Raw genomic sequence first — 26,159 nt, 5'->3', positions numbered from 1 at the left:
TCTCAGCAATGCCTTCTATGGCCACTCTAAAGTTGAACCAACCTCCCCACAAAACCCCCTACACTCCTTTCCCTGATTTTTCCCCTTATTAATGTAATAGTTACCCTCACTAAAATGTATATTCCCTTAAAACTGAAATTTCTATGTAATGGAAAATTATAAATTTCCAGTATATAGCACACAGTAGCTGTCTAACAAATAATATGTTATATGAACAAATTTAAGACTCACCTTTAAAAGGGAGTGTTAAAAAGGAAATGTTGCAAGATTCAATTATATTGCTTTACTATAAAGCAAGACAAAAATTCAGCCACATGTCTTCTGCTAAAACATAAATGAGAAAGTTGTTGAAGAGACTTATGGGGAAAATTTACAATAAATTAAAAAAGAAAGCAGTAATGATTAAAAGATATTAAAGCCAGAAAGAATCTATTGAAAGTAGGAGAAAATTGGAGACAGAAAGTAATACAGAAGGCATGAAATTGAAGAGCAGTAGAAGAGTAAAAACGAAATGGCAGGAAATTGTAAAATACTGTAAAACGAACTGTTTTGGGTAACAACCAGATCTAGGAAAGCAGCCGGCTGAAATGAAGACCAGAAGGTCAAGACTGCAAAGAAAAGTAGCCAAGAACACTGATGAAGTTCAGATGTAGAAAACCTGGTTATGGGAAGGAATTGCTTAAGTCAACAAACGAAAATGAAAGCTATAGCACGTTGATCTCAACAGAACACAGTGTGAACACATAGATTTATATATGTGGGTGACAGAGTAACAATTTATAAGGGGAATAAGGAACAGCAAAAAAGCTGCTGAATTATCTCTACTTCTACTCTCACCCTTTTCCTAACTCTATGATATTCTGGAGAATAGAACTCATATTTTTCAAGAGACAAAATTATTAGGGAGGGTGAACCCCAAGTAAAAGCTAGTTAAGACAATATGTTTTTAGTGAAGGAATACTTCTGTAGAAGAATTGAGGCTTCACAATGGAATGACTTATGGAGGCACAGCAGAGAAGTTAAGCAGAAAAATTCTGCTCTATACTTTCCTAATGTTCAACCCAAGGCAGAAAGATGTCTCCATGGTCTTTTAAGGTGGTGAGTTCCAGCTTTAACAAAGCTACTGCTATAATCATATAACTATTTTCTTCTTAGAAAATAAATATCCTGGGACAAGCACTGTGACACAGTAGGTTAAGCTGCCGTCTGCAGCACCAGCATTCCATATGGGCACCAGTTCAAGTCCCGACTGCTACACTTCAATCCAGCTCCCTGTTAACGCACCTGGGAAAGCTGCAGAAGATGGTCCAAATACTTGGATGCCTGTACCCACATGGGAGACTGGCTCCTGGCTTCAGCCTAGCCCAGCCTTGGCTATTAAGGCCATTTGGGCAGTGAACCAGTGGATTGGAATATCTCTCTTTGCCTCTGCATCTCCCTCTCTATAACTCTGCTTTTCAAATACATAAATCTTTAAAAGAAAAAATACTATAATTTTGTTCTAGACTCCAATAAATGGAAAAGAAGCCCCAGTTATTGATTTTTTTTCTGAAGATTTTATTTATTTGAGAGGTAGTACTATAGACAGAGGGAGAGATAAGAGAGAAAGGTCTTCCACCTGCTGGTTCTCCAAATGGCTGCAACGGCTAGAGCTGAGCCAATCTGAAGCTAGCAGCTAGGAGCCAGGAGTTTCTTCCAGGTCTCTCATGCAGGTAGCAAGGTCCCAAGCATTTGGGCCATCCTCTACTGCTTTCCCAGGCCATAGCAAAGAGCTGGATCAAAGAACAGCACGCATTTGGCTTAGCCTACTAGGCCATAGCACCAGCCCCCACTTAATGATTTTTTTAAAAACATTCATTTGGAAGAGTTACAGAGAGAGAGGCGTAGCAGGTAAATCCGACTCCCGGGACACCAGCACCCTGGATAGGCACCAGTTCAAGTGTTCCGATCTGATCCAGCTCCCTGCTGAGGCCCCTGGGAAAGCAGAGGAAGATGGCCCAAGTGCTTGGTCCTCTGCACCCATGTGGGAGATCTGGATGAAGCTCCTTGCACCTGGCTTCAGCCTGGCTTCAGCCTGGCCCAGCCCTGGCCATTGTGACTATTTAAGGAATGAACCAGCGGATTGGAAGACCTCCTTGTCTCTTGCTCTCTCTGTAACTCCGCCTTTCAAATAGGTAAAAAAAAACAAAAACAAAAACAAAACAAACAAGGAGCTAAATTTGAAGTGGAACAGCTAGGACACGAACTGGCACCCATATGGGATGCCAGCACTGCAGGCAGTGAGTGGCTTTACCAGCTACACAACAACACCAGCCCCAAGAAACACCATTTAAAAAATTTATTTCTTTTCTCTGTGTCTTTGGAACATTAATAATTCTTTTTAATTTCCTCTAAAAATCACTATTTTTGAATACTATTAACTACTATTTTAAAAACACTTTAATTACATAAACATTTCATCTACAACCTAATTATATTTATCCTGAAAATAACTCCTTAATCTCTTTGGTAACTTTTATTTTTATTTTTATATATATATATATATATATATATATATATAATTTATTTATTTATTTATTTGAAAGGCAGAGTCACAAATAGAGGGAAAGACTGAGAGATCTTCCATCTGCTGGTTTGCTTCCCAAATGCCAGCAACAGCCAGGCCTGGGCCAGACCACAACAGCAGTCAGGAATTCCTTCTGGGTCTCCCATGCTGGTGGTAGGAACCCAAATACTTGGGCCATAATCTGATGCCTCCCAGGACCATCAGCAGGAAGCTGGATACAAGCATGGGGTAGCTGGGACTGCAATGAGGCACTCTCATACTTGATGCCGGTGTCCCAAGAGGCGGCTTAACATGCTATCTCACACCAGTCCCTGGCTACTTCTAAGCTAGAAATGTTTCTTGTTTTTCCTTTCTTCATTTCAAAATTTCCCTTTTTAAGTCTTGAGTTTATAATAGTAGTTATATTATAACCTTACTTTGTCTTGTGCCATGGAACTTCCTAAGTAATTCAGGTGCCCTAAGTAATTCTGTGTCTTTCTATTTAGCCCACTCCATCTTTTGTTATCTGCTTGCACATGATATGCTTTTTTGTTGTTGTTTTAAAGATTTAATAATTTATTTTAGAGGCAGAGTCACAGACAGACAGAGGGATCTTCCATCTACTGGTTTACTGCCCAAATGGCTGCAGTGGCCTGAGCTGGGAAGCCAGGAGCCAGGAATTTCTTCCAAGTCAGGTACAGGGGTCCAAGCACTTGGGCCATTTTCTACTGTTTTCCCAAGCCTTAGCAAAAGAGCTACTTTAAATCCTCATGACAATTAAAAATTGTGTTTGGAAATAAATATTTAAAATTTTAATGTTACTACTGACAGTTAATTCAGGTATTTGTACAGAACTTAAAGGTGTATGATAGTTCAGTTTTAAGTTTACATACTACATACAAAGCAGCTAAAACAGTCAAATATAATCTATACATATGGTAAACATTTTAATAAAATCTTCGTAAGAAACATCGCATTTACAGAGAAGACTAGTGTATCTGATGAAAAGTAAATGTAAAAAAGAAAGTTTCTATCATGGGGGATGTGTAAATTCTGTGTAAAAATTACTTAAAACAGGGCCGGCCCCGTGGCTCACTTGGCTAATCCTCCGCCTGGGGCGCCGGAATCCCATATGGGTTCCGGGTTCTAGTCCCGGTTGCTCCTCTTCCAGTCCAGCTCTCTGCTGTGGCCCGGGAAGGCAGTGGAGGATGGCCCAAGTGCTTGGGCCCCTGCACCCGTGTGGAAGACCAGGAAGAGGCACCTGGCTCCTGGCTTCGGATCGGCATAGCTCCAGCCGTGGCAGCCATTTGGGGGGTGAACCAACAGAAGGAAGACCTTTTTCTTTTTTCTCTGTTTCTCCCTCTCACTGTCTGGAAATCTACCTGTCAAATAAATAAATATTTTAAAAAAATTACTTAAAACAACAGTTAAATTTTAGAAGGAATTTCTTTCTTTTCTTTTTTTTTTTTTTTGACAGGCAGAGTGGACAGTGAGAGAGAGAGACAGAGAGAAAGGTCTTCCTTTGCCGTTGGTTCACCCTCCAATGGCCGCCGCGGCCAGCGTGCTGCGGCCGGCGCACCGCGCTGATCCAATGGCATGAGCCAGGTGCTTTTCCTGGTCTCCCATGGGGTGCAGGGCCCAAGCACTTGGGCCATCCTCCACTGCACTCCCTGGCCAAGCAGAGAGCTGGCCTGGAAGAGGGGCAACCGGGACAGAATCCGGTGCCCCAACCGGGACTAGAACCCGGTGTGCCGGCACCGTAAGGCGGAGGATTAGCCTAGTGAGCCGCGGCGCCCGCCATAGAAGGAATTTCTTAAAAAATATGTACTTCAGGGAGCTAGTGCTGTGGCATGCTGGGTTAAAGCCTCCCAGCTGCGATGCTGGCATCCTATATGGGCACTGGCTCCAGTCCCAGCTGTTCCACTTCTGATCCAGCTCCCTGCTAATGTGCCTGGGAAAACATCAGAGGATGGCCCAAGTGCTTGAGCCCCTGCACCCATGTGGGAGACCTGGATGATGCTCCTGGCTTCTGCTAGGTCCCGCTCCAGCCATTGCAGCCAGCTGGGGAGTAACCAACAGATGGAAGATCTCTGTCTCTCCCTAACTCTTTCAAATAAATAAACAAATCTAAAACAAAATGCTCCAAGGAAATAAATATTTATGTTAAAAGACTAAAGGAAGAAAACAGAACTATAAACACAAAGGAAAGAGATACAACAGCCGTGTTCTAAAAATCTTTCCTTGACAAGGGCTATTTCCATCCCCAAGTCTAAGAAGGTAATACTTTCATTTTCTTAGGCTGTAACACCAAAGCCTTGTGTTTCTTTCAAATTCTTAATCATCAATAAAGCATGAAAGCAAATTATGTTCCAAACCTTTTTTCCTCAGGCACACACAGAAAAAGAACATTTACCAAACAACTAGTCTAGAGGCTCCAGCTACTTTAACCCATTCATGGCAAAAAGGTTGAGAATCTCTAATTTGGAATAACATACAGATAAGCCAAGAAACAACACTCTCCTCTCCTTTGTAAATATAACAAAACATTTTATAGGTAAGCATTATAGGAAATAATCATTTCTGATCACTTTGATAAAGTGAATGAGTGAATTATACAAACTAATGCCTTCTTGAAAAAGTCCTGGTGGGGCCTCCGCCTGCAGTGCCAGCATCCTATATGGGTGCCAATTTGAGTCCCGGCTGCTTCACTTCTGAACCAGCTCTCTGCTGTGGCCTGGGAAAGCAGTGGAAGATGGCCCAAGTCCTTGGGCCCCTGCACGCACATAGGAGACCTAGAAGCAGCTCCTGGCTCGGGATCAACGTAGCTCCAGCCATGGCAGCCAACTGGGAATGAACCAGTAGATGGAAGACCTCTCTCTCCCCCTCTCTCTGTGTAACTCTTTCAAATAAATAAATAAATCTTTAAAAAAAAAAAAGAAAAAGAAAAAAATCCTGGTGGAGACTGATTCCAGAGCCACCATGTATAAACAAAACTCAAGGATTTTCAAGCCCCTTATATAAAATGGCACAGTGTTTGCAAATGACTTATGTATACCCTCCCATATATTTCAAATCATCTCTGGATTACTTACAATATCTTACATAACAAATGCTATGTAAATAGTTGTCATTTGCATTGTTTAAGGAATAATTACAAAAAAATGGTTTCCATACACCTACAATGTTTTTCAAATATTTTCAATCCATTTGTGAGATCAGTAGATGTGGAGCTGCTATGTAATGTTACCATTGTGATATGTAACAAGACCTATTTTTGGTGAAAATAAGTGTAAATAAAGGCTGGAAAAGCCTTTTGCCAAAGTGCTTCCTTCATCATCAAGAAAAGCCTTCTTCTTCACTACTGCTACCAGTATTCTGACTTGAAAATATTCTTTAAAATATTATCCAGTGTTCTTTATTTGCCACACAAGTGGCTGGCCATCTGTACCTCTTCTTACTCTACATATTTCTTAAAGGACAGGGACAGGTGTTTGGCCTAATGATTAAGTTGGTTAGGTTGTCTGTGTCTCACACTGGGAATTCCTGGGTTCAATTCCCACCTCTGGTTTCTGACTTCAGCTTCCTGCTAATGCAGACTTTGGGAGGCAATGGTGATGGCTTAAGTAGGTAAATCTCTGCCAGCCATGTGGAAGACCTACAATGAGTTCTTGGCTTCTGGTATCAGCCTGGCCCAGTCTGTCAATTCAGGCATTTAAGAAGGCAATCAGGAAATGGGAGTAGCTTTCACTTGCTCACTCAAAAAATAAATAAATAAAAATAAATAAAAACAAACAAACAAACCAAAAAACCTATAGGGCCACTATTGTGGTGTAAAAGGTTAGGTTGCTGCCTATTGCATTGGTATCTCATATGTGTGCCAGTTCACGTCATGATTGCTTCTCTTCTGATTCAGCTCCCTGCTAATGTGCCTCGGAAAGCAACAAAACATAGCCCAAATCCTTGTGTCACTGCACTCACGTGACACCCAGATGAACTCCTGACTTTGGCATGGCCCAGCTCTAGCCATTGCAGCCATCTAGGGAATGAATCAGAAGACGGAAGACCTTACTCCCTCTCTCCCTCTCCAACTCTGCCTTCAAATAAATAAAATCTTTAAAAATAGTTTTAAAAAGGCACAAGTCTACAATTTTATTCATGAGGTATGAAGACAAAAATCACATTTCTAGAATTCACCTAAGCTAGAGGATTCTAAGATATGTCCCCTAAGCAAAATGGCTATGGAACAGCTTTTCAGCAACTATCTTTTACATAATTAAATATTATATAGGATTAGCAAATAAAAGAAACCTGCTATTTATTTGCAAAGAACCTGATAGACTTCAGATTCTGTAGTCAGAGTATCTCTTTCAAAAAAGAATCAAGAAACTAGAAGCCTGAACTAACTGATAAGAATACCTACGGAAACAGACATAATGGGTCCAATGTACAGTGATAACAAGAAAGAATACATCTAGTTCAATTTTATTACCATTCTCTTCAGAATTAGTCTTGCTCATACATGTATTACCCAGCAGAGTGGGCTAATTATTAATCTGCTTATTTCAATGTCACTGTCTCATTTGTCTTTACAAGACTGCTCATTTTCCAATTATATTCATTAGTTGCTGCATCTAACTTTGATCATATAAATGTCCATAATCTTGAATGCTTTACTATAGCTAAACCCTCTAAGAAATAGAGCAATTCTCCAACTGAAAGTAATTTTTCTTTTATGCCTACACGGTAATGCTTTGTATCTTTGCTACATAGTAAGTTTTTTCAAGGAGAAATGGTTAAGTGAAACAATAGATGATTCCTGGCCCATACTTCTAGCAAAAGAACCTATCTTCCTGTTAATGTATCATATTTTACACCCTGTCATAGGGAATACCTTTGTGCTCATCTGTATTGCAGGTTGATTTTCACTAGCATTATGTTAAAGTCACACTCTGCAAATCACCTAATACATCAGTCTGAGTTATCACTGACCAGCCTTACTCCTACTAACACAGATTTGGTCCTTTAATTAACCTAAACTGTTAATCTCCATTAATACATTCAGAATTCTGTTTCAATAATTCTTCCCCTCTATTTCACATCAAGGACATCTCTGCCTTGTTCTTATACATATTTTCTAGGAAGCATTTTTCTCCAATACTAACTCCACAACTGACTTCTCTCCTCTCCTTCTCTAATTACTAAAAAGAAGTTTCACTATTAAACAACACCTTAGATCCTCAGAATTTTTGATCAAAGCCAGAACTACCTTTAAATATTTTAATTTTTTAAAAGATGACATGTTGAATTTATTATATTCACGTTTGACTTTGTGGTTTCCTGCAATACTGAAAAGCTAATTATGGTCAAATTTATTAAATATGTACACATGGTACAACATCTATAACACAGGAGTGAATCATGCACTTACAAAACTAAAGCTAAAAGGCTTTCAAGATGATTTGGGATAGCTTTCTCTTTAATGGGGAAGAAATGGGGGCAGAGACAAGTAGCTTTCTAACTAAAACGGGAAACAGCCATATGTCTCAGCAGTTAAGATACCACACCAGCTATTAAGAGTCCTTGGGTTCAAGTCCCTGCTCTGTTTCTAAACCAGCTTCCAGCTAAGGCACATCTTGGGAAGCAGCAGGTGATGTACTCAGGTCCCTGCCACTCACGTGGGAGAGAGACCTAGAGAGATTTCCAGGCTGCTCACCTCACACCAGCCTGGCATGGCTGTTGCAGGCATTTGAAGTGTAACCATCAGATGTAAGATTTTTCTGTCTATGTGTCCCTACCTGTCTCTCCCTCTCTCTTGCTCTGCTTTTCAAATAAATCAATTTAAAAACTAAAAAATTCTGTGAAATTATTTACCAGTGGATAAAAAAATCAAGAAACCAAGACCAAAAACTATAATAGTGCATCCAGCAATTAAGTCTTGTCTTGGGATGGCCACATTCCCTGTCACAGTGCCAGTTCAAGTCCCATCTGCTCTACTTCTGATTTTCCTGCTAACGTGCCAGGAAGACAGAAGATGATATTTAGGTTCCAATCATGCACATAAGAGACCCTGAGAATTCCTGGCTCTTGATTTCAGTCTGGCCCAGCCCTGGCTGTTGTGGATATTTGGGAAGTGAACCACCAGATGGAATAAGTCATCTCTCTCTGTCTTTCAAATAAATAAATAATTAAAAAAAAAAAAAATCAAGTTGTACTCAAAATACTAATGTCAAAAGAATTATTTAGGACTTAAAACACATTTCTAAGAGAAAGAAAATAGATGCTAAATGGGTTTATAAACTGCTACACAAATACATATTTAAAGGAATTTGTGTATTTGCAAGCGTCTTACAGATTTTCATTTTACTTGTAAATGTATGCTTTCCATTCCCTTGTTGAAGAAATAACATTATTAATCCAGCTTTTCAGATCTAACAGTTATTTTGGGTCAATGACTTAAAGGAAAAAGAATTTTCTACACTAAATAGAGGTAAGCAAGTAACAGTATTGGAAGATGTGTCCAAATTAGGTTTACCACTTGGTAGGATATAGGCATACAATAAGTAGATTAACAAGAACAAAGACAGAGAGCTCGAGAGCAGGAGTCTTACACAGGAATAATTTTCCTGTAAGAGGCCAGATATTTACCACTTTATTTCAACTCTTTCAACACTATCACTGTAGTGTCAAAACAGACATAGACAAAACATAAACGACCTTGCCTAGGTTCCAGTAAAATTTTATTTATGAACACTAAAGTTTGAATTTCACATAATTTTTATAAACCAAAATTTTTCTTTTTTCATTTTTTTCCATTTAAAATATAAAAACCATTCTTAACCCACTGGCATCCATGAGTTTGGCCTATAGACTGAGATTTGCTAATCCTAAGGAATGGTGGGAGAAGGGAGGCAGGGTACACCTAGTTTAACAACTAAGAGGACCATATGTGAATGCTCCTACATTAAACCCAAATGCAGGGGCCGGCGCTGTGGTACAGCAGGTTAATGCCCTGGCCTGAAGCGCTGGCATCCTGTATGGGCGCCGGTTCGAGACCTGCTGCTCCACTTCCAATCCAACTTTCTGCTTTGGCCTAGGAAAGCAGCAGAAGATGGCCCAAGTCCTTGAGCCCCTGCACCCATGTGGGAGACCCGGAAGCAGCTTCTGGATCCTGGCTTTGGATTGGCACAGCTCCGGCCATTGCAGCCAACTGGGGAGTGAACCATTGGATGGAAGACCTCTCTTTCACTCTCTCTCTCTCTCTCTCTCTCTCTAACTCTTCCAAATAAATAAATAAATATTTAAAAAATAAAAATCCAAATGGAAAAGAAGCAATCCCCTCAAGCCCAACATGTCCCACAGTGAAGAAATATTCTATTTCATCATCTCTAACATAAAAATAGCTCCAAAACCAAAATCACTGATTTATGAGCAAAAATGATTCTAATAAGAAAAATGCACTGATTATAATTTTAAATAGGTAAACTATTTTGTAGAAAGTATCCTAAAATTATAGCAATAGACACATAATTCATTACCATTTTGTCCCTGAGTCGTTCTCCACGGATAAAAAAGTCAGCACAGCCATTCTCTTCCTGATGAGGGACTTTGAAGACAGTGACGCTGCTTAGTCCACTCCCTCCAAGTGGTAACCAGCCACCACTTGAGTCATCTCGGGTCATCACCACAGCTCGCACTCGTGCATAACTATTACTAAAACAGATGCAAAGATCAGGAATTAGCTTTTCCATAAACAAAAAACAGTGAAACTGTCAGTGTTTTCTGAGAAACCAAAGACTACATTAGTTAATATATGCAGTGACTAAAGTGTTTACTATTTTCATGACAGTCCACAGAAAGTAATAAACTTGAAAGAGGTCAAAGCCCATAAATGAACAAACCGTAAAGGTTATCCTTTATTTTGAAGGCTAACCTTGAAATAAAAGATTACAGAACTCTTCCTTCTATTCATCGTTTCAATAGTTCAAGCACATTTGCTTACCACAAAATGAGTTGTGAAAAGATCCCAAAGACTAAGCTGTCAAACTACAGAGGCCACCACCAAGCCTGTCTATATATGTTGTCTTGCTGCAATATTATAACAAGGACAAATTACTGCAATGTTTTAGCACATTTAATTTAACTAAGGCATATGAACTCTAATGGTTCTGCAATATATGATAAATAAAATGCTGAAACAAGCATACTTAGATGTCACTTTTTTTATTTGTTCTATTAACTGGGACTCTAAATTATTTAAATGGTCTGTTTAAATTACTATGAAGCAAATCAGTCTAAAGAAACTTTTCATGTCTTCTTTTTGTCAGGCTCTATTAAAAGAAACTATGTTCTAGTTCCATTTCGGAATCATTTTCCAATGTTAATGATTCTTTACAACCTAGAAAATGTGCTTTATGTACTAAATGATTGATACGACATCTAAGCATTTAGTTCCAAAATTTTTAATCATTAATGAAATATTCTCTGGAAACAGTATGCTTTGCTGACTTCTTAGAAAATTATATTGAAAGTAGCATAAACTTCTCCTGGTTAATAAGAATAATGATGAATTCAAATTCTATGTAACATTTCTGTGCTTCCTAGTACGTCTCTAAATCTTCTTGGTTTCCAGTTATCATTTCTGTTGTCATTGTGCTTGTCTGAAAGTTCCCCATTGTTTTAACTTTACCTGTTTGTTTATACTAGTGAAGTTTACATTACTTTATAATATCATGCACTGATTTTAAATATGCCAAATTCTACAAATTCTAACAAATGGAAACATTCATTGTTATCATCTGAATGGTTATTTCTTCATAAAATCCTTATGCTGAAATCCCAAATTACGATCAGGTGGTATCAAGAGATAGATTCCTGCCATGTGATTAGTGCTCTTATGAAAGAGACCATAGGAAAGCTAGATCATTCTCCCCAGTGAGGCCACAGCTAAAATGTACCATCTATGAACTAGACAGGGGTCCCTCACCAGACACCAATTCTACTAACACTTAGATCCTCGATTTCCAGAACTGTAAAATAAATTTTGGGGTGGGGGGGATGGCAATGTGGTGTAGCAGGTTGAGCTGCTGCCATCCCATATAGGTGCCAGTTCAAGACTCGCTGCTCCACTTCCAATCCAGCTCCCTGCTAATGGCCTGCGAAAGGAGCAGAATAGGGCCCAAGTGCTTAGGTACCTGCCACTCACATGAAAGACCTGGAAGAAGCTGCTGGCTTCAGCACAGCTTAGCCTCAGCTGTTGTGGCCATTTTGGGAGTGAATCACTGAATGGAAGATCTCTCTTTTTGTTTCTCTCTCTCTCTCTCCCTCTCCCTCTCCCTCTCTCTTCTTCTCTCTCTGTGTGTGTGTGTGTGTGTGTGCCTAACCCTGCCTCTCAAATAAAATAAATCTTCTCAAAAAATAAGAAATTTCTGTTGTTTTATAAACTCTCCTGTTTGCATTAGTTTGTTACAGCAGCTCAAACAGACTAAGACACACATACAAACAACATGATAAACAAGATGTGGACCATTTTCATCACACCAGAAAATTCCCTTATGCTGCCTTTCCATCAGAAATTTGCTCTTTTTTAACACATAGTTTTGCCTGGTTTTGGCCCTCACACAAATGCAATCAAATAGAATTACCACTTGTACCCTTTTTGTAAAAGTTCTTCTGCATACTAAGTCATTTTGTGTATAAAAAGTTCATTCTTTTTTAAAATCACATAATAGTCCTCTAATTGAATAAATTTATCACAATTTTTTGTTTCTTATGCTGATGAGTATTTGAATTATCCCTAATTGTTGGCTACTATGTCATAATTATTTTTGTACAAGTCTTTTTGTAGATATACGTTTTCATTTCTCTTAGATGATTACCTATAAATGGAATGAAAAAGTTACGGGATAGGGAAATGTTTAACTATATAAGAAACTAACAAACTATTTTTCAAAGTGTTTGTATTCTCATCAGTATTGCATGATAGTTTCAGTTGTTCTACAAACTTGCCAGTATTTGGTGTTCTCAGTCTTTTTAGTTCTATATATCGTAGGGAGCGATGGCATTTCACTGTGGTTTTAATTTCTAGTTCCCTGACTATGCATGATGTTGAATACCTTTTCATGTGCTTATTGGCCGATTGTTTATCTTCTTTTTAAGAGCACTGTGACCTCCCATGGCAGAAGGCAAAAGGCACAAAATTTCTCCCTCTCTCAAGCTCCCCCCCTTTTTCAAAGATTTATTTTATTTCAAAGACAGAGTTAGAGAGAGGTAGCGACAGAGGTCTTCCATCCGTTGGTTCACTCCCCAAATGGCTGCACCAGCCAGAGCCAAGCCAATCTATAGCCAGGAGCCACAGCGCCGGTCCCTCCAGCCCTTCTGAAACAGTTATTAAAGCATTCACAACAGCTCCACCCTGATGACCTCAACCCCCAAAAGGTCATGCCTCCCAAAACTGCTGCACAGAGGAAAAAAAACTCCTGAAATCATAGGAATTAATGATGTAGAAGTCCAGGTAAGAGGTAACACTGGGATGGACTAGGGCAATAATATTGCACAGAGCCGGGGTGGCGCTGCGGCATAGCGAGTAAAGCCACTGCCTGCAGTGCTGGCATCCCGTATGCTCTACTTCCGATCCAGCTCTCTGCTCTGGTCTGGGAAAGCAGTGGAAGATGGCCCAAGTCCTTGGGCCCCTGCACTCGCGTGGAAGGCCTGGAAGAAGCTCCTGGCTCCTGGCTTCAGATCAGTCCCTGAGTGAGCCAGCGGATGGCAGACTTCTCTTCCTCTCTCTCTCTCTGCCTCTGACTCTCTGTAACTCTGCCTTTCAAATGAATAAATAAAATCTTTAAAAAAAAAAAATAATGCACACAGGGAGGACTGTACTGATGTGGTACATTTTGGAGGTAGCTGATGAGATTATAACTACAAAGCAAGTGCTCCATATGTAAAATTCTCAAAGTAACCATGAGCGTTATTTTCTATAAATTTCAACTGGTATTTCAATAAAGTTAAAAGGCAAAAGACGATGACCAAACATAAATTTTGCCTCAGTTATACTGATCCACATAGTTTCTTTGAAAATAACAGTACCATCTGAGCCAAAACAACTCAAAAGTTATATTTTATTTCATTTTATGGATAAATGCATATGACAGCTTCATTTTCAAATTTGCGTATAGACAAAATATTTCTTAACAAATTAAATATACAGTTACAGAAAGTTTTACAGGCACTAATAGCTTTAACTAACATAAAGTGCAAAATGTCCTTGGTCTAAAGTGGTCTTTGTCTCTTTTACCTCTTAAAAGAGTCCTCTTGCTTTGTGAATACCAAGTATATTACATGCCTACCCAAATGCTATCTAAGTTGAAGGTCTAAGTTTAGATAATTTATTAAGTGTTTCCTGCTAGCTTTATTTGTTCATTATAAGAAAAAAGTCAAATTTTAGAAACTTAAAATGTTTGGCAGTCAAGCTCCTTAGAAAAAGCATGTATTCTAACCACATATTAGGACATTTATTGATACACAGAATAAACAGTTTTAATACTGATTTCTATTCTTCCCATTTCCTGGTCACTACCAAAACTCCAAATTTTCCCTTTTCTCCTCCATGCTTACTTTAGAGAGAGATCAGAATACACCATGTCACAATATAGTACTCCAGACTTACATATGCATTTGTTAACAGTGGGTATGTTTACGAAATGATACTCTAATAGTAATATTTTGTTAGCATGAGGTAAGTTGTAATTGTCCATGATATTTATAGATTAAAATTCCATCCATCCTTTGTCCTTAATGTCAATTAGCTAACATATTAGCACAATATCTATTTCATTCAACTAAGTAACTAGAAAAAAGTGACACTGTGATACAACAGTTTCTATAGAATTCTAATCTTACACTGGTTTTATTTTCATTTTCCATATATTTTTGTTTGCTTAGAAGTATTAATAATTATTGCAAGGAAATATTATTTTGATGAATGCTTAAATCTTAAGACCTAAAAATCTATTTCAGAGCAACTTTGCCCCTTAGACCAAAAATTCTTAATCTCACATTGGTGAACGTTTTGAAACAGTCTATGAGCCTCCAAAATTGTATGCAATTGTGCGTTTTCAGCTTTATGTATATTTTCCTCAAGGAAGATTGTATATAGCTTTAATCACAATTTCAACAGCATCAATAATTTCCTTGGCTTGTCCATTTCAGAACCACTGCTACACAAAACCGAAGGACCTGTACAGCTCTGGCTATTGCTCAGATCTGTTTTCTAAATTTAAATACATTTCTGATTGCCATCTAGTTATCTGTGATGTTTAGGTTTCACTGTTTTAAAGCTCAACATTTCTAACATAAATTCTTTCTTTTGTTTTCCTTCCCCTCTATACCTCTCTGCTTTCTTTTATATTCATAAACCGAACTACATCTTGATTTTAACACAATGTGACCCATTTGGATTTCTTGACCTTCAGGTTGTAATACCCAATTTCTACATTTTTAGTCACGAAGTTTGTAGTAATTTGTTACAGGAGAAACAAAAAAATAATACAGAAAATGAGGGAAAACTTTTAACAATCTTGACGATATGGAAGCAATCTGTATACATGACATGAAAGTAATTTATACATAGGAAGGAAAAGCAACTGCTATCAATTTCTAACTGTAAAAAAATCACACCTACACCTACACCTAAACTGAGAAGTTCATAAACACCCCCCCCCTTTTTTTTTTGACAGGCAGAGTGGACAGTGAGAGCGAGAAACAGAGAGAAAGGTCTTCCTTTGCCGTTGGTTCACCCTCCAATGGCCGCCGCGGCCGGCGCGCTGCGGCCGGCGCGCTGCGGCCGGCACACCGCGCTGATCCGATGGCAGGAGCCAGGAGCCAGGTGCTTTTCCTGGTCTCCCATGGGGTGCAGGGCCCAAGCACCTGGGCCATCCTCCACTGCACTCCCTGGCCACATCAGAGAGCTGGCCTGGAAGAGGGGCAACCGGGACAGAATCCGGCGCCCCGACCGGGACTAGAACCCGGTGTGCCGGCGCCGCAAGGTGGAGGATTAGCCTAGTGAGCCGCGGCGCCGGCCTCATAAAACCCCTTTATATCATTCAATACACAAATTTATCTTGAGGCTGGTGCTGTGGCACAGTGGGTAAAGCTGCTGCCTGCAGTGCCAGCATCCCATATGGACGCCGGTTCAAGTCCCAGCTGCTCCACTTCTGATTCAGCTCTCTGCTAGGGCCTGGGAAAACAGTAGAAGATGGCCCAAGTCCTTGGGCCCCTGCACCTGCGTGGGAAGACCTGGAGGAAGCTCCTGGTTCCTGGCTTCAGATCGGTGCAGCTCCAGCCCTTGAGGCCATCTGCGGAATGAACAAGCGGATGGAAGACCTCTCTCAGCCTATCCTTTTCTCTGTGTAACTCTTTCAAATAAATAAATAAATAAATCTTTAAAAAATAAATTAAAAAATGAAGGTAGGATCTATGTATACTACAAGAGTCAGTGTTTTTAAAAAATTACCTTTTTCTTCCATTGAGAAATGTTTACAGTGACAAAACCTCTTTTTGGTGTCTAGGTATACTTTAAGCAAACATCTACCCATCCAAACATAAACAATAGTACAAAGACGAATGTAAGAGAAAAGAAAGAATGATACCACACTTCACAAAATAAGTATTTGCTTTCTCAAGTCGGTAAAATGCAGATATTCAGAGAAAAAGCGTATCACGCACATGTCATATACCTAAATACAATTCCTTCTCTACAGATGCTCATAATCTAGCAGGCAAAGATAAAATAACACATAATTGGATTATAGGAGATGACTAACACTCCTATCCAATGTGGGTTTTGGATGGTAGTAGTATATCAGAAAAAAAGGCTAAGGACACTCCTGGGAGAAAGCATGACACAAAATATTACATATCTAAGGACCAACACTAAGTTCAAAAGATGACAGGAAGCAGGACACAGAACACAGAAATAAAACAAGTAGCTGACATGCTACATGAGGTCTTATATGTTACATTCAGGGTTAGTACTCTATTGGGAGAGAGAGACAGAGAAACAAGATGATAAGCTATGGAATGGAACACTCTGATTTGTGTTTTAAAAGACCTGACAACAAATAAGAGAACTTCACATTGTTATCAGCTCTGATGAGGTAGGTATTTCCATTCTTACAGATAAGGAAAGGAAGGAAAGATAAAGGTCTGGACTACACCTTTATCATTGGCAACTTTAAAAACTGGAGCAAATATTCCATATAATATCAATCTGAAGCACCACAAGGCATTCTGCTTAATATCCAATAAGATCTTCCAAGTTTCAAAGGCAGTGCCACCACTTAAAAGTTAAATTATAGACTTAGGCAAATTACTTAAACTCCGTGCACTCCTTTTTCCAGGTCTGTAAAATGGTAGACAATAACTGTACCTACTAGTGTGGTAGGAGTGAAATGAGGATGTGCATGCAAATGCTCAGTATTGTGTGTGTTTCATAGTTAGATGCCTAATGTTATACCAATGACTTGATCTATTAAATCAACTTTATGATATTACAGTATCTGCATTCTGAAATTGTCTAAATTGGTCTTATTCTGAATTTATGATGATATTATATTGCAAACCTAGGCAATAAACCCCTTCTCAGAACCTTTTACTTTAAAGACTATTAATCACAGTTAAGTATCAAGTATGAGTAATCCTAGTCTTCCACAAACTGTTTGGAAGCACTTACATCTAACCAAGTCTCCTTCCAGAAGGAGAACTAAAACTAAAGTAGGGAAGTCAGCACTGTGGTGGAGCAGGTAAAGCCACTGCCTGCAGCACCAGCATCCCATTTGGGCACTGGTGTGAGTCCCGGCTGCTCCACTTCCAATCCAGCTCTCTGCTATGGCCTGGGAAATCAGGAGAAGATGGCCCAAGTCCTTGGGCCCCCGCACCCATGTGGGAGACCTGGGAGAAGCTCCTGGCTCATGGTTTTGGATAGGCCCAGCTCCGGCTGTTGCAGCCATTTGGGTAGTGAATCAGTGGAGGGAAGACCTCTTTTGCTCTCTTCCTCAGCCTCTAACCTAAGTCTGCCTTTCAAATAAATAAATCTTAAAAAAAAAAAAAAAAAAAAACACTAAAGTAGGAAGGATAGAGGTACTCACAAACTATTCCTTTAGAATCAACTATTCTAGATTCTTCTTGACAGTACTATCAACTTGATGTAGTTCAAAAACTGTAACTACTATGCATGTCCTCTGCCTTCTGATATCACTACTGGTTCATTCCTCATGACTCCTTTAATTACCAGCATTGATACTACGACTTCTAAAGTTCTCTAGCTGTCAGACAAGCTGAACAATAAATAGCATTCACTGCCACTAAGAGATGAAAAGATAGGGGGCCAGTGCTGTGGCACAGCAGGTTAAACTGCTGTCTGCAGTGCCATCATCCCATATTGGTACTATTTCAAGTTCCAGTTGCTCTGCTTCTGATCCAGCTCCCCACTAATGCACCTGGAAAAGCAGTAGAAGATGGCCCCTGCCACCCATTTAGAAGATATGAATGAAGCTCATAGCTTTGGCCTGGTCTAGTCCTGGCCACTGTGGCCATTTAGAGAATGAACCAGTGGATGGAAGATCATTACGCATCCCCCCACTCTCACTCTCTCACTCTAACTCTGCCTTTCAAATAAGTAAATGAATCTTTTAAAAAAAAGAGATCAGAAGATAGAAGTCAATATTACTACCAGAGTTCATGATTAGATAAAAGTGTTAGGATAAAATATAAGAAATTTAAAAATAATTCTTATAGTAAGAAAAGGGCCTAACATTCAGAGGTCATTAAAATATGAGGATAAACTCAATTATGGTCAACACATTCCTACACAGCAAAAACACCATAAGGACAAGTAATAAAATGAGAGAAAAAAGTAGGGCATAGATTTAGTCCTATTAGTTTTCTGTTAACACAAGAAAAAAATGCCACAAACTAGTGGCTTAAAACAACACAAATTTATGAGTCTATAAATTGAAAGTTCAAAGAGTTTCTCTGAGCTAAAACTGAAGTGTCTAGAACAGGACCACTTTCTTTGCCTTTTCCAGCTACTAAAGATCATCATCATACTTACAAGAGTACATATATGCTATTTTTTCTATTGATTTGTTAGTTGCCTATTGTTATGGTATTTTTGCTGTGTAGAAATGTGCTTAACACAGCTGAGTTTATCCTCTTATATTTTAATGATCTCTGGATCTTAGACCCTTCTCCAATAAGGGTTATTTTTAAATTTCTTATATTTTATTCTAATGTTCTTATTTAATCATGAATTGTAGTATTAATTTTAGCTTCTTGTCCCTTCTTGGCTCATGCCCCCGTCTGCCTTCAAAGCCAGGAACACTGCTTCTCTGAGCACCGTACAGTCACATCTATTTGACCATGGTCTCACAGTCAAGAAAATTCTACCCTTTAAGAACTAGAATGGACCTATGAAGATAATCTTCCCATACCTATTTCATAACCTTAATGACACTTGCAAAATTCTAAGATATTTTCAGGGTCTGGGAATTAGGATAAGGCTATCTTTGGGGGATAGAAGGCACATCATTTTGTCTAGTATAAGCAAGATATAACAGAAAAATATTTCCTTTAAAATAATTCCAAAAATCAGTAGAAAAATATCAAAAAGAAAATAAAGTTTATGAATAAAATCTACAGAAGAAAAATATAAATGTCATAAAAGTTTAACTTTATTCACAGTAAGAGGAATGCAAAATAAATGCAAAATAAATATCAACACTTTTTTAAACTTAGGCACTGATGAAAGAATGGAGAATAAATTAATATATGTTTGAAGAATAATTTGGAAAAAACCTATCAAAATTTAAGATGCAGGGCAGGCTTTGTGATATAGCAGGTAAAGTCAACACCTGTGACACTGGCAACCCGTGTGGGCATTGGTTAGATTCCTGGCTGCTCTCTGCTAAGCCTGGGAAAAGCATTATACATGCCAAGGAAAGGACAATGGCCCAAGTGCTTGGGCCCCTGCCACCCACGAGGGAGACCCAGCATGAAGCTCTTAGCTTCTGCCTGGCTCAGCCTCAGCTATTGAGGCCATCTGTGGAGTGAATCAGTGGACGGAAGATGTCTGTCTGTGTCTTTCTCTGTAACTCTTTCAAATAAATAATTAAATCTTTAAAACGAAATGAAAAAAAATTTAAGATGCACATATTCCCTGACATTACTTTCTATTCTGATTCATTTCTTTTAAAAAATTTTTATTTTACTTATTTGAAAGGCAGAGTTACAAAGGAAGAAGGAGATCCTCCAGCCACTGGTTTACTTCCCAAATGACATAACAGCCAGGGCTAGGTGGGTCAGGTTCATCCAAAGCCAGGAGCCTGGAACGCCAATCAGGTCTCCCACAGTGGTGGTAGAAGCCCAAACACCTGGGTAATCTGCTGCTGCTTTCCCAGGTGCACTAGCAGGGAGCTGGATTGGAAGCAGAGCTAGGATATAAACTGGGATGCTGGCATCATAGGTAGCAGTTTTACAGGAAACACCACAATGCCAGCCCCTATGAATAGAATCTTAACATTAACAACTGGTAACCATGTCTCTAGTGAGAGTAAATGAGACAGAGTAATCTTCATTAAACATTTATATATTTTTCAAAATTTTTACTATGTGCATGCATTACCCATTTAAAAATCCATTCCCTATGTTCTTAAACATCCTCCCACATATGTAGAGTCCCTGTAACAGGAATTAGCACTTTTGTACACTTGCCGTTTAAAATACAACAGTAGGGGCCAGTGCTGTGGCAAAGCAGGTAAAGCCTCGCATCCCATATGGGTGCTGGTTCAAGTTCCAACTGCTCCACTTCTGATCAAGCCCCCTGCTTGTGAGCCTGGGAAAGCAGCGGAAGACAGCCTAAATGTTTGTGCCCCTGAATCCATGTGGCTCCTGGCTTCTGATCACACCAGTTTTGGCCATTGCAGCCATTTGGGGAGTGAATCAGTGGATGGAAGATCTTGCTATCTGTCACTTTGCCTTTCAAATAAATAAATACATCTTTAAAAAAATAAAGTAAATACAACAGTGAACTTTCAGTGCAATACAGTCAATTTTAACAGTTTTGCTCCCATCCTTTATGTCAAAACCTCCTGTACCTGGCACAATACAGACAACCCATCAACTTGAAAGAGCTGAGAACACCTACAATTTATAGTTCTCCCTAGTCACACTGACTTGCTCAAATATAGCCTGACATCCATCACTTCCTTCCAAATTCTCCTACTGAATATCCCACAAATCACCTCTTATGCACATTATGTCTGCTAAACATGTTGGGCTCATCTTACTAAAGTGGTTGCTCTGTGGAAATTACAGGACAGATAGAAAGTAAAGTCTTCCCTAAAGAAAAACAGGATGCTCCCATGTTGGAATTACAAAAGATAGCCGTGTCGCAACAGAGCAGATATGAACTCAAGATGACAGACAGGCAGGAGAAACAATTCTAGATTCCTATTATGTCGAAACCCCAATTTCAAGAAAAAAAGATATTCCAGAGAGAGGTTTCTGAGAGGTAAGAGAAATATGACTTCTACCCTTGAAAAGAAGCATGGGTTTAGTGAGAGACAGATTCCAGGGTGACCGCAGATAATCTCTAACTTGTAATTCATTATCTAATTATATTTCTTCCTTTTCAGGTATTCTTCCCTGATGCCTGGGAGGAGATTAGGCAAATCTGTAAATGTTTCTGTCACATGAAGTTTGCATGAAAGATTCAGATAATTGGTACCTGATGGTTGACTGAGGTTAAATAATCCTTACTTACTGGGTCAGGTAAAGCTACCTCCTGCAGTGCAGCATCCCATATGGGTGCCCGTTTGAGTCCAAACTGCTCTACTTCTGCTCCAGCTCTCTGCTATGGCCTGGGAAAGCAGCAGAAGATGGCCCAAGTCCTTGGGCCACTGCACCTGCGTGGGAGACCTGGAAGAACCTCCTGGATCCTGATTGGCCCAGCTCTGGCCATTGCAGCCATTTGGGGAGTGAACCAGCAGATAGAAAACCGATCTCTCTTTCACTCTTTCTCTCCCCCCTCCCCGACTTCCTCCGTCACTCTCTGCCTCTCAAATAAAAATATCAATCTTTAAAATAAACAAGTAAAACATTCTTACTTAAAGCAAAAAAGGTGACACTTCCATTTTTCGAATGTGGGTTAGATAGGTGACATTCTAACTGTAACACTATATAGCTTTTCAGGAAGTTCTTTTTTTCCCAAGAAGTAAGGTTCCATGGGAGTCTACTAATCTTTTTTTATTCTTTTATTTATTTATTTTATTTTGACTCTTTAGTACTCTATTATTTTCACTGTCTTCAGTAAAACTGCCCAGTTTCATCTGTGAGACATGAAAGGGCTTATGACTGGGTTGAAGTAACACTCATCTCATTGCATCTGGACAGTGACAAGAGCATGCAATGAAGACATTCTGTCCATTTAGAGAGATTCAAGAGACCCTCCATATTGAAGATGGTTTTCAGAAGAGAAGCCAGCAGAATCCCTTGTATTTGGTACTCACAACTTTTGAATACAGTGTCAACTTCTCTAAGGTCAAAACCTTGTAACCTCATTTAATAGAAGGAATGTGCCTGCAGGGACAAACTGAGTGCAGTTTTACCTAAACTGACAGTATATGTTACTTCTTAACATTTAATGATAGAGACCTGAGAAACAGAGTAAGCTGCCAACTCTGAACAGCTAGGATGCCAATTCTTTAGGGGTCAGATAAGTAAACTGAACAATTAAGGAGTCAGTGGCAAGGACCTAGATTAAGCAACAGAAAAGGTAAATATCTCCACATACGGTATCAAAAATCACCAACAGCTGAGTGTTCTGGATATGGTCAAACCTGGAAGTTCTGGGGCTGGCGCTATGGCTCACTTGTAATCCTATGCCTGCAGCGCTGGTATTCCATATGGGCACCGGGTTCTAGTCCCGGTTGCTTCTCTTCGGGTCTGGCTCTCTGCTGTGGCCTGGGAAGGCAGTAGAGGATGGCCCAGGTGCTTGGGCCCTGCACCTGCATGGGAGACCAGGAGGAAGCACCTGGCTCCTGGCTTCGGATTGGTGCAGCACGCCAGCCATTGCGGCCATTTGAGGGGTGAACCAACAGAAGGAAGACCTTTCTCTCTGTCTCTCTCTCTCACTGTCTGTAACTACCTGTCAAATAAATAAATAAAAAATCTTAAAAAAAAAAACAAACTGGAAATTCTAGAAGCATCTCCACAAAATGACATTCATTAAATACATGCATAAAGGAATCTAGAAATAACAGAAAAATCAGATGAAGAGGCATGGAAAATGCTCTGCTCTTGCTATAAATACACATCAAGAGTACCTTTAGAAAAGTAGACAGCACAAGAGGAGTTGTACATTTAATCTAATGAGAATCCGGGCAAATTTCAAGAGTTTTCAACACTTCATCCACAGAAGGCAGTTTAGAAACCTGTTCTGAAAAAGTTACACTAGTCTGGAAATAAAAGCCTGAGGCTACTTCAAAAAATTGGTGTAAAATGAGATTGTGTACACTCCATCAACTTTTGAAGTACCTTCATATAACTGCAAATAACTAATTCTAATTCAACCGTGTAATTGTGGTCCCTCTGAAATTTTGATAGTTCTTCCTTTCAAATGCAACATAAATTGATTTGATTTTCACAACACCATCACTGTCCAATGGAAATATAAGGTGAGCAACATTCACAATTTAAATTTTCTAGTAGTTATATTTTTGAGAGTACAAAGAGGATTACAGTGAAAATAATGAGATAGGCAGTTCTAAAGGCCTATCCTTTGACAGAAGCACTGAAAGACCAAGAAGTTTACATGAGTCAACTTGGTTGGGAATCAAAGGTTTAGAGTAACCAAGCAAATACAGAATCAAGAAAAAGGCAACTTGACCTCATCCTAACCACCACCATCCCCTTCTTGGCACTGGCTCCTAAAGATGGTAGCCCACATACCCAGGGTGGGAACCTGCCCCTGGTTCCAAAGGGAACAGAACAAATCAAGAATCTCAAGAATCATGCCTTTCTGTTCTAACTTGTCTGGGAAGAATGTTAGGAGTTGAATTTTTCAAACACATTTAAGGCAAGATACATGAACAACCAGTGGTTACCATGAAGGCAAAATATTACAGTGAAGGCCAACACTATATGTACAGAAACCACAGGAGGAAAAGCTGAAAAGAAAGCTTATTTAAGGAGTTACAGCAATCAAAATGCACCTCACCTACATTGGGGAATTTAAAAACCCCACAGCATACCCAGAACAGCACACATGTTTAGCAAAGAGCCAAGAAGACCCCTTGTTTTCATCTTGCATTGATCTCTAGTTTCAGCATCAGTAGGAAAAAAAAGGTAAACAGAATTATGGCCTGGCTGGGCACTGAAGAAGTGCTACAGCACACAATCTGTGAAGACAGAGTTTTTCTTTGTTTCCTTTTGTAAGCTCGTATTGAAGGAAATCTCTTTATAAACTCAAAGGCTACATGTGAAAGAAATAGACTTCAGGACACGTATTTCCCCATTTCAAAACTTAAATAATTATGGGGCCGGCGCTGGCCTGAAGTGCCGGCATTCCACATGGGTACCAGTTTGAGACCTGGCTGCTCCACTTCTAATCCAGCTCTGTGTTATAGCCTGGGAAAACAGTAGAAGATGGCCCAAGTCCTTCGAGACCTGGAAGATGATCCTGGCTCCTGGCTTCGGATCGGCGCAGCTCCTGCCTCTGTGTAACTCTGATTTTCAAATAAATAAATAAATATTTTAAAAAAACTTAGATAATCAAAACACTGTGGAACTGGAGTAAGAACAGACATATGAGTGCCCATAAAAAAGCTCATTTCTATAATCAATTGACTTGAAAGCATGGCAAGACATTTCAATGGGTCAAGACCTCTTCAATGAATAGTACTGGGACAACTGAATATTCACATGCATAAGAATGAAGTTACATTCCTGCCTTAAACTATATACAAATATTAATTCAGAATAAATCAAATACCTAAATATAAAAGCTAACTTATAATGCCTTTAGAAAAAAATAAGATTTGAAAATGGATTCTTAGATGACACCAAAAAATAAGCACCAAACAAAAAAAAACTAGGCTTTATCATGATCAATAACTTTGTTATTAATTATGAATAAGTAATAGAACTGGAAATTTTTAATATCAAAGGATATTTTCAAGAAAGTGAAAAACATAACCTACAGAATAGGAGAAAATACTTGCAGAATCATGTCTGGTACCCAAAATACATAAAAACTCTTACAACTCAACAAAATGGTAAACAATTAAAAGATGAGCAAAGTAACTGAATAGTCATTACTCCAAAGAAAATACATGAATGGCCAAGAAGTACTTGGAAACAAGATTCAATATCATTAGTCATTAGGGAAATACAAATGAAAGTCACAATGAGATATCACTTCACGCCCACTAAGATGTGATTAATTAAAAGACAAACACATGGTAACCAAGGTTGACAAGGATACAGAAAAAGTGGAACCCTACCCCCACTTCTGGGGAATGTAAAATGGTATAGTTGTTGAGGAAAACAGAAAAATTCCTCAAAAAGTTTATCACAGAATTACCATATATGACCTAGCAATTCTACTTCTGACATATAAACAGAATTGAGAACATACACAAACATTCATTGTAGCACAACTCCTAACAGCAAAAAGGTGCAAATACCCCAAATAACCAATAACTGATAAATGAATATACAAAATACAGTATGTGTGTGTGTGTGTGTATGAGTATTTGGTGGAGTATGAATCAGCTATAAAGAAATGAAGTACTGATAAGTTATAACTTAAATGGACTTTGCAAGTATTTCAGGAGTGAAGAACCTTTTTTCTGCCAAGGGCCGTTTGGGTATTTATAAAGTCATTCACAGGCCATACAAAATTATCAATATTAGCTAATTAAAAAATTAGCCCATTTTAGATTTACTGAATTTTAAGTCCCACCTGCAGCTGCCTTGGCAGGGACAGACCAAACAATTTTGCAAGCTTTATATGGCCTGTAAGTTGGACCTTCTCTACTCCTGTAATAAAAGAAGCCATACACAAAAGGTCACATGTTGTATTTTTCCATTTATATGAAACATCAAGAATAAATAATCCACAGACAGAAAGCAGATTGATAGTTGCCAAGGGACAGAGAAAAAGGGAACTAGGGAGTGACTGCTTAATGGGTATAGGATTTTCTTCTGTTTGACAAAAATGACTTGAAACTACACTAAGTGAATGTACTAAATGCCACTAAATTTTATACTTTAAAAAGGTAAAATTCATGTTATCTAAACTTCACCTCCAGTTTTTAAAAAACAAAGCTAGTATTTATAATATTAATGGCATTCATATCTAATACTTATTGATAATTAGACTGATATTAATATGCATGCTAAATTAATATTTTATTCATCTACTATATCATTAACTGGTAATCAGCAAAAAAAAAATGTTTCACAGCATGCTTTTTCAAAATTTGGTGTGCATTTTACAAACACAGCATAACGTATATCAATGTTGATTAGAGCTCCATAGGCACAAGTAGCTGACACT

The 26,159-nt window shown here is 38.9% G+C and overlaps 1 protein-coding gene across 3 annotated transcripts in view; it reads right to left on the bottom strand.

Annotated features, from left to right (window-relative positions):
• The window catches only part of SPRED1 (sprouty related EVH1 domain containing 1), a 122,613-nt gene that overhangs the window by 49,331 nt on the left and 47,123 nt on the right, over positions 1-26,159 (bottom strand). For 2 of the 3 annotated variants that reach the window (XM_008269229.4, XM_070053969.1), the window contains exon 2: positions 10,081-10,255. In XM_008269229.4, coding sequence (XP_008267451.1) covers positions 10,081-10,255 — 175 coding nt within the window. Of the gene's footprint in view, positions 1-231; positions 325-10,080; positions 10,256-26,159 lie in introns of those variants that run through there. The other variant, XM_008269230.4, reaches the window with a different exon arrangement.

The sequence above is a fragment of the Oryctolagus cuniculus genome, chromosome 12 (genome assembly GCF_964237555.1).
Source record: "Oryctolagus cuniculus chromosome 12, mOryCun1.1, whole genome shotgun sequence".
Lineage (NCBI taxonomy): Eukaryota > Metazoa > Chordata > Mammalia > Lagomorpha > Leporidae > Oryctolagus > Oryctolagus cuniculus.
Note: the sequence above shows the minus strand (reverse complement) of the source record. Positions and strands in the feature narration are given on the sequence as shown.